The sequence below is a fragment of the Dasypus novemcinctus genome, chromosome 26 (genome assembly GCF_030445035.2).
Source record: "Dasypus novemcinctus isolate mDasNov1 chromosome 26, mDasNov1.1.hap2, whole genome shotgun sequence".
Lineage (NCBI taxonomy): Eukaryota > Metazoa > Chordata > Mammalia > Cingulata > Dasypodidae > Dasypus > Dasypus novemcinctus.
In genome coordinates, this window is record NC_080698.1 from 29460601 (window position 1) to 29473083 (window position 12483).

The 12483-nt window shown below is 38.7% G+C and overlaps 1 protein-coding gene across 3 annotated transcripts in view; it reads left to right on the plus strand.

Annotated features, from left to right (window-relative positions):
- Nucleotides 1-359: 359 nt before the first annotated feature.
- Nucleotides 360-12483, plus strand: part of TAFA1 (TAFA chemokine like family member 1) — a 631521-nt gene continuing 619397 nt past the window's right edge. Inside the window, exons 1-2 of one of the 3 annotated variants that reach the window (XM_058288984.1) lie at nucleotides 360-925; nucleotides 2849-2969. In XM_058288984.1, the coding sequence (XP_058144967.1) occupies nucleotides 2852-2969 (118 nt within the window). In that variant the 5' untranslated portion in view covers nucleotides 360-925; nucleotides 2849-2851. Of the gene's footprint in view, nucleotides 926-2200; nucleotides 2536-2848; nucleotides 2970-12483 lie in introns of those variants that run through there. The other 2 variants (XM_058288985.1, XM_058288983.1) reach the window with 2 other exon arrangements.

The following is a 12483-nucleotide window of genomic DNA, read 5'->3' on the forward strand; positions in this document are numbered from 1 at the left end:
CACTAAACCTTAAACAACTCTGAAGGTTTTTATTGGATTTATGCATATAAACATCTATATTGTATTCCAGATATATTATTTTCCCAGATTTAGCTGCTCAAACTACTGGCAGCCTTAAATTTGTTTAAATCTAATGATATTTTTGGTAACCTATTGGTTATAAGAATATTAAGAAGTAAGAAATGCTTATATTTCACTTTCCCATTTACTGTTAGAAGTCTAGCATCCATTAATACTATCAATATTTTGCAGAATGTTTTTCTCTTTTTTTTCTCCTTCCCTTTTAACTCTTTCAGCAAATGAATGGCATCAGTAAAGCCTCTCACATACCATATCAGGCAGTGTAGAGTTAAAGCGCCACTTGAGTTATTGAAGAGTTTGTGGGCAGGTATTACAATTCACGGTTGCTGTAATAGAGGGTAATGTCACTTTAAGACATGTGATACTTTACAGAGGAGGGATGTATTGAAACAGACTACTGCTACTTACAGCACTGTATAGCAGCCTTGCTCCCACATTTAGCTGCCTTACTCTGCCCTGAATGCACTGGAGCGGGAATGGTCCATCATCAACTATAAACTGATTCCCATCAGGAAACTGCACAGATACTATCTCATCGTCACTTCAAAGGGTTCGTCAGGCAGAGGTGACGCCAGGAAATGATCTAAAGGTGAAAATGACAAGGTTTTCCACCCCTCAAACCTTGCCTTCTTTTCTGACAATACAGTGTGAATGAACCTTGATGTCTTCTTTATTGTGGAAATAGGATTGGAAGAGAAAAAATATTTTTTTAATCCTGATAAAGAAGATTATTTGGAAGCTGACTTTTAAAAATCTTGTATTGTGGCACAGATGGATTTTAAAAAGTGTTAGATCTTTCCAATGAACACTAATAGAGTACTCTGCTCTTGGCTGGATTTTTCAGGTAAGAAGCCTCTTTAGGATTTAAGATTCAGAAAGCAGATTTGAAATATATTCAGTCATCTCTAGAGAACTATGTAAGGTTGGATGCATTATTTGGGAGAAGCATCTATTAACATAGAGCTCTTGGTAAGGAGAGTAAGAGTGAAAGATATTCAGGAACCTTGGAAATAATGCTGAGAATTAAAGAAAGTTAAATGAAAAAAAGAGAGAAGTAATATATGGCAAATGTAAAGTCACCATAATCTTTTTGAGTGCCAAGATCTATGTGGGTGAACAAGTGAGCAGGAGAAAGTAGTCACTGAAAAACTGTTAAGTTTTGATTGTGGTAGGATTTTTTTCCCTAAATTCAGGAATTAGTGCATTTTAAGTGAAATTCACAAGCAGTCATCACATGCCACAGTCACCTTTGTTTTGCCTTTCGATTATTTGCAGGGTATTCTGAGAAATGGCTCCAAAATGCATTTCAGGATTCACGTGTGTGTGTGGGGGGGGGTGTTATTATCTCTACTGAAGAGAATGCATGTATGTTATACTGATAGTTTTGAAACAATGAGGCAAAGTATGTTGTATACAAAAGTAAATAGTGGGCACTGAAACTAATTATAAAGTGAATGGTCCATCTGACTCTCAGGCTGGGGCATGAATGGCACCATGCTGCCAAAAATAATGTTTTCCTACTTTGCACTTATTATGGTTGTCACCAGTTGTCTATTATAGTCCTAAAATCCTTTCTCAAAGACTCTGCCTCTCCCCTAAAACCCATAAATTATCCCATATTATGTGCATATATATATAATGTATTTTTTGCTTTCTGAATATCATAGTTATTGAAAGAGTTCCAATTTCCATGAATGAAGGAGCCACACTGAAAGGTCACTAGCTGGTTTCAAATGTAGAGTTGAAATTCTTGAAGGGTATAATTTGACAGTGGAAAAGAAAGAAACAATCTTGGTTACAAAACCTCCACTACGTAAGAGAAAAGCATATAGTTAACAGGATTCTAGTATGGAAAGTGCTTCCCTAACACAGGCTGAATAAGGATGATGCCTCAAGTTGATAAATTTGGCAATATGAAATGCAGCATAAGGTGTCGTTTGAGAATTTGGACAATGTGTAGCGCAGTTGAGCCTTGTAGCTCCTAAGATTCTTTTAAGTGTGGATAAGACTGTCAAAGTTTTAGCGCCTGAGAAAAGGTATATGTTCATCCATAAATACATGTACCACCTGTATATGCATATTCATTAACACTATACAACAAATGGCACAATGGAATCTTAGGAAGGAGAGCAATACTGCAAAGTACAGCTTGCTCTGTAATAGAAGCATAGATCTTATATCTGAAACTCATTTGGCTGAATACAATTTCTTCTGATCTTAAGTCCAGCCAAAAAGACTGGTTCTACAGGGAGATTTCATCATGCCTTTGAGAAATGATTACTTAGTTTAGAAGACAGCATCGTGATTAATATTTCATGACTGTAGAATTAAAAAAAAGAGAGAGAGAACCCACTCTTTCCTTCCAGGCTTATGTCAGACTTGCAATGAAGTTAGAATGAATAGGAGTATGCAGCTTTTCAGTGCCTGGGATCACTACAGTTTAAAGATCGCTCGGTAAAAGAGCATTTTTAGTCAGCATTAAGGATGTTTCAGACTATCTAACTGAGAGGCAAAACTTTAATGTATATTTGGATTTGTCAATGTTTGGAGTCTTGTTGTGCAGAATTTTAAAAATGAATTTACGATTTCCTCGCGCGTGCTTTCCCTCAGTACCACTTCATGGCATGACCTCTGCTAGATCATTAATTCTCTCCAGCAAAGTAGAAAGGAACATGACGTCTGAGACCTCCCTTCCCTCATCAGTGGGACTGACTGAGCTGGGGGCTTGAAGCTGGGGGTAATCCTTCCTGTCTAATGTTCTCTTTAGAGAATGGCAATGGTCTCTGCGATGTCCTGGGTCCTGTATTTGTGGATAAGTGCTTGTGCAATGCTGCTCTGTCATGGATCCCTCCAGCACACTTTCCAGCAGCACCACCTGCACAGACCAGGTAAGTCGGAGGCTGGCTCTGCTGCAGCCTCCCCCAATCTCACCACTGTCTCTTTAACAGATGGTTGAACGCAAGTGACAGAAAGCGCTATAAGGTGGGCAGCTTGCCTTTGAAATCCAAGACATATTGTTGGCTGGATGCTTTTGGGAGGGGTGGGTGTGTGATGCTAAAATGCTGTGGAGGTATTTCTATTGACTTCTCAGAAAAGGTGATTTTCTCTAATGAACCACCACGATCACACGTACACTTTGGAAAAGTAGAAGTTATTTGGTTTTGGATGCTTTGGCTAATGGCAAAATATTCTGCAAAGGCGAAATAACTTTCAGGACTTGAGGATTTTTTAGAGGGGAGAAATATGATATTTGTTGTTGATTAAGGAATCTGTGCTGTTCCTAGTCTAGATACTGTAATCTTTGCTGTGCAGCCAGAGATTTTGTGGGGGTGTTAGTCACAAAAATAACTTCAGAAACAAGTTGTCAGTGAAAAAAAATTTTTAAATAACTTACTATTTTTCTTGTGTGCGTTTAATTTGCCTTTCCTTTCTCCCTTCCTTCACTTTCTGTTCCTCCGGCATGTTTGACGGCCTTTTATTTTCCAGCTCTCTTCAGCCCGATTTCTTTTTTCTCCCAGTATTGAAATTTTGAGTTCCTGACGCATTTTTCTTTCTTCATCTTTCCCTTCAAAGTATATTTGCTAGCCTTGCATGGCGTCACTCTTCAATCTAGATTGTCTTTCCTTTGCCTGGCCAGCTTTCTCACTGCTGTCCCGTAGCTCGTTTGTGTCTACCTCTCCCGGGTCTCTGCATGATTTCCTTCCATTTTCTGTTTAGCGGCCGCCTTGGCATCCTTTCACTCCACCCCTGCCTTCACGCCCTGCTCCGCCGCCGTCCCCGGCCAGCCTCGCCACACACCTCCGCCACCGAGTCCCGGCTCTGGGGACCAGTTGCGCCAAGTTGCAGCTCCTCAGCTCGCAGGTGCTCCCAGCCTCATCCCGCCACCCCCAAAACTCCCCCTGGCCTCGCGTCCGCTCTGCTTTCTCCGTCTCGTCGTCCAGCGTCTGCGCTTCTGCTTTCTTTCGGCTCCGCAGCCAGCCTGGGCACCGATCCTGGGCTCTTCCGTACAGTTCTCCAGCAACACCTCCAGGGTGTCGCTTGCTGCTTCCCTGGACTCAGCTTCCAGGCTGGAGGCAGGATCGAAAAAAGGCGGGTGCAGCCCGGGGTTCCCCTGTTTGCTCCACCAGGCTGCAAGCGAGCGTGCAGTCCTACGCCTTGCTGGAGCCCGGGTGGTCCCGCGAAGGAAGGGTGGGGAGCGGCCGGAGCGCGGCGCTGAGGCGCGGGAGAGCTCGGAGCCCCAGACTCCTCATTCCCCATGCCCTGGGTGGTGGAGGAAAGGCGACGGGGCGCTGGTGCCCCTGCAGGTGGGCCTGGGTACCGTGGTGCCACTGCTGAGCGCTGGTGTTTCTGCATCCTACTTCCTGAGCTGTGTCAGGGCGGAGGTGCAGGAAAAACAAGGGTGAATTTTGGGATGCCCACATTACCATCAATCGGTTAATCACCAATCTGCCCTGGGGGGGAAAATCTTTGCCTTACTACATAGTCATACAAATAACGCCGGAAATTTGCATTCATTGTAATACGCAATAAGAATTCATAATTAAAACTATTCCTTTTGGGTATTTTAGGCAAGGCTCTCGGGGCTAATTCACATCCTCTTGGCTTAAGCCTTATAACAAGTGGATTTAGCATTCCCCCTTTTGCTGAGGAAACTGAAGTTCAGAGGGGTTGGGTGACTTGATCCACAGCTGTTGGCTTCCTTTGGAAGCCAGTGGGTCTGACTCCATAGCCAGAGCCCAGCTCGGCAGGAGGATGGCTGCCTGCAGCACCCAGAATAATCCTGTCACACATGGAGCCTCTTGGAACTGGTGTGAACCCCTTCACAAAACTATGAGAACTTTCAAGTTGTATCAAAACATGGCACATTGGATCTGCACTCCAATTCTTAGAGGCAGTCCTGGCAGGACTGGTGAGTGGTGGCATGAGGTGCCAGCAGTACTCAGGCCTGGCCACTATCTTCATCACTTAATGTTACTGGAATGACCTTGGACGAGTCACTCTGTCTCTGAGCCCAATTCCCCATCTGGGGAATTGTGGAAGTGTAAATAAAATAACATTTCTAAAAGTTCTTTGTAAAAACTCTGAAGTTCTTCATAAATATCGGAAATTGCTGACATTGCCACCTAATAAATCACAAACCTGGGTGTCAGGGAGGTTGAGTGAGTGATTTTTGCTGCTCCCACAGCCAATAAGCCACATAGCCAGGACAAAAACACTCTTTTTACTGCTGCTGTTGTTTTTAAGCCACGTAATAGATGACTAGAATAGACCATCAAATGTTCTATGTCTTATTTCGCCCTCTAGGCATATAATCATAAAGTAGATACAGTCCAACATGCAATGAACTTCCACATACATTGTCTCTATCAGTCCGTTAATATATGTTTTTTTTGGTGGGGGTTATGGCTATGTTACCTTTATTAAATAAGATCATATATATATGAAGATAAGGCTTATCAGTAAAATATAATTTTCAATAGAGATATACATCATTAGTTCTGACTGAAATTAAGCTCAACATTTGTTTTCTGCATTGTATATCCTTAGAAATTGCTTATTATCACCAATACATGGTTGATCTACAAGTCAAAAGCCCCAAGAAACTGCTGCACTGAAACCAATTTCAGCCCTAAGTGCTTATACATTTGAGACCCATTTCAGCTTCATTGATGAAATATAAATATAAATATAAATAATACCCCTTTCTGGATGCAGAAAGATTAAAATGATATTAAACTGCAAGTCCAATGGCTCTGTGTAATATGTTCCTTCAACTTCTGTGTTTTTTTGACATTAGCTACAAAGATTAAAGTGATAGATCTTGGTCATAGCAATATTCTAAGTCGTTCCAGTCAGGCTTTTTAATACAGTATTCTATTTTGATTTTAAAGGTAAAATATATGCCTTTTTCAATGAGAGTTGTGACGTTTTTCTTTGTGGGTCTTAAATCTTCAGGAACACTAATGAAATGTATATGAAAACAAGAGAGAAACCAGGGCCAGTTATCTGTGACAATCTATCCTCAAATGAGCACATAAATAAATAAATAAATAAATAGCTGTATAAATGAGAAAAAAAAAAAAGGAAAAAACATAATCTCATTTTCTCAAATTGGTTAAAACAAGTGACATGATGAGAAAAAATGAGACACAAGCAGACCCTGAGCTTTGCCACATTTGCCTAAGCTTGAAAAATCGCCTCCTTCATAAAGCAGGAGCAGGCAGACACTGCATGCATACCAAGTATCTAGGAAATGTGGAAAATGACAAATCTTTCACTCAGGGCCCTGCATGGAGGGAGAGTGAAGGCTTTACAGCTGCCTCCTCACCTGCTTAGGAACGGCTGGCCCCTCTCTTCTAGCCTCTTCCAGGCAGCTTTGCCATCACCTACATGAGTAAGATTGATGGTACTCTGATCCCAAGCAGCCAATTTCAGTCTCTCAAGAAATAATCCACTACACTGACAGATGAGTGGAATTTGACGTGACGTTCCCCTCCCTCAGACCGTGGCGCACCTGGATGGCACCAGTCAGCCAGCATCCTTTGGGGGAAATGGGTAGAGATTTGGCCCAATTTCTGCTGTCATAACCTGAAATCCGGACAATGTTTTTGTGAGACCGTGAATTTGTGATCTGTCTTCTCAGTGCAGTGGGTTGGTACACAAACAGAAAGAATATGTTAACTAGAAAACGGACTGATTTTCATGTGTTCCCCTGCAGTCCCTAAGTACTTTCTATTTTTCATATTTATCGTATTAGGAATGCACCATTTATTTTCAGTTACTCACTAGTTAGGGAAGATTAAAATAGTCAATCAAATGAAAGTGATTTTTAAAATTACATAAATAAGTAAAATGTGCTATAGATTAACAGATTCGTAATTTCAGTAATTTAATTGTTGACTTGGTGGAGTTTTGTATTTGGGGAATGATGTAGGAAATTACTATAACAATTTGAAGAATATTAATGTCATATATATACACATATATTATATGGAGGACACTTAATTTTAGAAGACTAAACACTGAAACTCAGGAGTGGCATTCAGGTAATTAAAATAGACAGTTTCAAGTTTTATAATCTAAGGTTTTTGTCACAGGCAACAAAAGATGAATGGTTTGGTAAATATTACTTTCCAATTTAGAATTACTTTTTTCCCATTATGGCTATATGAATTATGACAGCAAATTTAATGGTTACTTAATTTTTTGACTGTCTGGGTGTGTGTATGTGTAGGAGGGGTGTTCTTGAAACTTAATAAATATGGATCTTCTCAGTGTATTTTAGGGAGAGAAGATCCTTGGAATTCTTTAGTAATTTAAAATCATATGGATAAATTACATGAGACAAGAAGCTAAAAGTGCCTAATGAATCATTTTTTCTTGAGTCACTGATATTTTATTGACAGCAGTGTATGGGAATGATATATAAAAAGATTACTCTGAATAGAGTTGTCTATGTAATTTATACTTGGCCTGATTTAAAGGTATGTTATGAAAACCATGCATGCTGCAGATATTCATTTATGACTTAATTATTACATACTGAATATCACCATTTGTTTTAAAGTATGGTATTTTTTTATTAAAATATGAAAAAGCATTCTTGTATGCCTTGCATTTATTTTTATCTTACTGTTCAATGTTACTTTGCTGAAAGCTGCTTAAAGAATATAAATTTGAATACCATTGTACATTACGATAAAGAGCTGTTTAATAATTGTAATAGAAAAGAAATAGTGGGAAAAACAGTGGCTGTGTATTGGTCTTTTAAGAATGCATACCAGTGCTAGGTTACTAAAGATAGTGAATTGGCCTAAGGATTAGAGCAGACAGGTTGTTATTTGGTGTAAGCTGGTGCTAGTGATAATCCATTGATCATCTGATTGATGACATTGATCTAGAACCAGAGCCAATGTGCAGCTATGGAGATTTGATAAGACCCCAAAATAACAAAACCAAGAAGAGATGCAAATAAATACTATTTCCTGTCAATCCCATGAATTTATAAGATAATTATTACAATACCACATAAACTTATTTTTGTGAACTCAAGCATATAGCTTAAATTATTACCTAAGAACTGAAAAATAGATGTTATACCGTAAGTAAACAAAAATTCTTAGAAGGGACACAGATGAACTTGAGCCTTTGAGCATTAGTTTCTTAAAACTCATCTATGATGACAATTTAACTATTCTTAAAATCCTTAAATTAAAAAAAAATCTCAGAGTGTGAGTGTATAAATTTATAAATATTTTTCAGAAGTAATTTGGCAATTCCCAAAATACATAGTTCCCAAAATATAAAATGTATAAATCCTTGACACAACAATCTCATTTCTAGGCATTTATCCTAAGAAAATGATTGGACAAGTGTGAAAAGGTGTATGTGAAAGTATAGTCATTGCAACACTAGTTTTAGGGAAGAGGACTTGGCCCAGTGGTTAGGGCGTCCATCTACCACATGGGAGGTCCGCAGTTCAAACCCCAGGCCTCCCTGACCTGTGTGGAGCTGGCCCATGCGCAGTGCTGACGCGTGCAAGGAGTGCCATGCAGGGGTGTCCCTCGCGTAGGGGTGTCCCCTGCGTAGGGGAGCCCCATGCGCAAGGAGTGCGCCCCATAAGGAGAGCTGCCCGGCGTGAAAGAAAGTGCAACCTGCCCAGGAATGGTGCCGCACACACGGAGAACTGACACAGTAAGGTGATGCAACAAAAAGAGACACAGATTCCCATGCCACTGACAACAACAGAAGCGGACAAAGATCACACAGCAAAAGGGCACAGAGAACAGACAACTGGGGTTGGGGGGCAGGGGAGAAAAATAAAATAAATCTTAAAAAAACAACAACACTGGTTTTAATGGCAAAATTTAGAGAGGATATACATCTCCATCAAAAGGGACTGGCAAAATAAATCATGATACATCACATAATGGGATTCAATGTAGCCATTGCAAAGAATGAAATATGTTTATATGTACTAGTGTGGAAAATTGCCCATGATATATTGCTTAAGTGAAGTAAACAAGTAACAGAATACTGTGCTTCAAATAATTTTGGATAAAAATAACCTATTCATAAATGTATAAATACTGCCAGAAAAGATAAATACATCTTTTATACAGTAGTAGTTAGGTCAGGTAAGAGGAATGAGATAATTTAGACTTTTTACTTATTATAATTCTGTATTATTTAGTTTCATTTTTAGTATGAGTATATATTGCTTTTTTAAAAAAGATTAAAATTTATTTATTTATTTTCAATTTTTAAAAATTTATTCCCCCCCCTTGCCACTTGCTTGCTGTCTGCTCTCTGTGTCCATTCGCTGTGCGTTCTTCTATGTCTGCTTGTCTCCCTTTGTTGCATCATCTTGCGACACCAGCTCTCTGTGGGAGTGGACCATCAGCTCTCCCCGGGCAGAGGCCAGCTTACCTTCACAAGGAGGCCCTGGGAAGCGAACCCAGGACCTTCCATATGGTAGACGGGAGCCCAATTGATTGAGCCACATCTGCTTCCCTATATATTGCTTTTTAATAGAAAGGATTAAAATATTAGCTGTAGAAAGTTTTGATGGTAATTAGAATTATAGCAATGTTTCTAGTTTAAGGTAAAAGAAAGGAATAGACGTAGGAAAATATCACGAGGCCCTTTTTCTTCTAAGAGCCTTAATCCTATAAAATGTCTAAGCCAGTGTTTCCCAAATTACTGTATACAAAACATTGTTCCTTCAAGATAATTCTTGGAGAAAACTGTTGGTGATTAACTGTGGGGGATATGCTCTTCTCTTGGAGGTTTGCAATGCATACAAGTTTATGAAAGATCTGGAAAGATTTGCAGGTAAGAAATCTGATTTTGTTTAACTAAAATCCTCCAACCATTTTTATTTGGCTAACATTTATAATGCCTGTTAGTGTCACATGAGTTAAGAAGTGTGGGCCAAGATACTTCAGAAATCCTGTGCTAATCATCTTATCTGGTAAGATTCTTGGCTTATATAGTTGGTGCTCAGAAAATACTTGTCAGTTATTAAGGGAAGAAGGAATAAATGTTTTGATGGAATCTTAAAACTTCACTTATTTGTTGCTACTTGGGTGTGAGCATTTGTGTATACATGAATAGGTGTATATGTGTGTGTGTATAATGTGGAGATATCACAAAAGGAAAGTGATATGAACATTAAATGTTCATATAATATGTTTGTATGTATCTGAGCAATTTCTTTGCTTAGATATTTGACTTGACTCCATATTTGACAGCTACTCCATTTATCAAAATAATACAAAGATTATACTTAACAAACATAGTCAAAGATTAAATCCCTAGTTTTTATTCAAAGTTGTTTAGGAAAGATTATAAGCCTCATCTTGAGAGACTAAAGAGGAAGCTCCACTTAGCAATGAGGGTTAAATCTTTTACTTTCTGAATCTTTTGACATAAAGAGTAAAATTCCATTTCATCTTTACCGCATAGAGAAAAATACTAGACAAGCTATTTTTTTTCAACTGTGATAAAAGAGAAGATAAATTATTTTGTTAACAATTTGTATAAAATAATTGAATTCACCAAAGATAATGTCCTCAAGACTCTTGGCTCACTTCTCTTTCTTCCTCTTCCTCTCTTCTATTTCTTCCTCTTTCCCTGACTTTATTTAATAAAGGTCTAGAGAAGGGAAAGAGAAATGAAATGATATTATCGCAATTATTTTCTCTCAGAAGATGGATAGTAATGCTGAGTGATCTGCATACCCATCAAGTAGATCCTTTCTATGCATGGAAAGATTCAAACTAAGCCTCCCTCTGAGTGGAGGCATAAGGAAGGACCTCTGCTACAGGATCCCAAGTCCTCAGCTGTGGCCATTGTTCTACTGATGCAATTCACAGCATTTACCTTTACTAGGCCCTTCTTGGACCTCCTCTCTAGGCATGCTTCCATTTACCAAAGAATAAACCCAAGCTAATTAAATATACACCCAAAGTATTTTCCTGGTTTCCCAATTGCGTGGATGGAGAATGGACAATTGGGTCATATGCTTTGAAGTAAAAATATAGATTATTAAGCTCCCAGATTTATATAAGCTACTACACAGTAGGGAAAGAAAAAAAAAACCCACTTCAATGCTCCTGAAATTAATAAACTATCCTGGATTAGTTAGCATTAGTAACTCAGCAGGTTGTGCTTCTCATAAATAAGTGTGGGGGAGGTATTTAATAAATATTTGCTTAATACCAGGCTTTCACCAAACAAGAACTTTATGTCCTAGATAAATACCGGTAGTAATAAGTACCACATGTTTTTTTTATATCTGATGGTAATGAGGAAAAAGTATCAGAATAGAAGTCAGTAGGCTTGGGTTTTTAGGAGCTGTTTTAAGTTGTCAAATTGCAAGCTTTCATACCAGAGGGTTGGGAGGAATCAATGATTTTCCTGTTGCACCTACTAGCTCCAAGGAAGTGAATCATGTGCTCCATAAATACTGAAGTATTTTCTGCCAAATAATGTAGCTGTAAACTACCCAGCGAACTCATTAATCATCCATTTGCTAGAGCAAGAATCAATACAAAATTACCTATATATATTTAAAATTGACTTCTGTTAAAACTATTTGAAAATCTCTGGATGATGTCATAAGTGGATGAGGCAAATGCCTCATGGACCAGGCAAGCAGCAAAAATGATTGAACCATCCTGAGGGGCAGACATTGCGGAATGCTGAAGACGTGGCAACTAAAGAGCATATGCAGGTCTAGAAGGTACAACACATCCTCAGAGTTGAGATGGCCCCAATTTGATGAGATCACTGGTATTTTAAGGCAAGCCAGAAACCTGGAATTTAATGTGTAATTTTCTTATCTTTTAAATGTTAGGTGGACCAAATTAGAATTAAGGGCTCTATCCCATCTGAAGGCTCTCTGTGAGTAACCTCAGGAAAGATTATCTCCTACCTCTAACATTTTATGATTCCTAATGAATTTATCAAATCCCTTTATTCAAGCAGTGTAGAGAGAGGTGAAGGCGGTAGGTTGAAGGGGAAATTTTATGTACATCTGTCTTGGTCTGCTTTAAAATTATGTCCATAATTTAGCCCCATCCTGAATAATACCTGAATTATACATTCTCAAATGCCGTGTCTTTCAGTCCCTTGTATGCAGCTAAATGACATCACTGAAAGTTTGATAAACAAAAAGCTTTTATATAATGAAATCAATGGCTTAATCAGAGGTCTCATTTGAATCTCAGTTAAATATCAATTAATTTTCCTTCAGATTAAGGTTTGGAAGAAACAATAACCTGCAACTATAATAAAATGGAGGGAAACATCAGGCTGCATAGTGATGCATATATAAAAACTTAATTTAGCACTTTATTAAAGTCCTCAAAACTAGCTGCAGTCCACTGGTGGGTTATC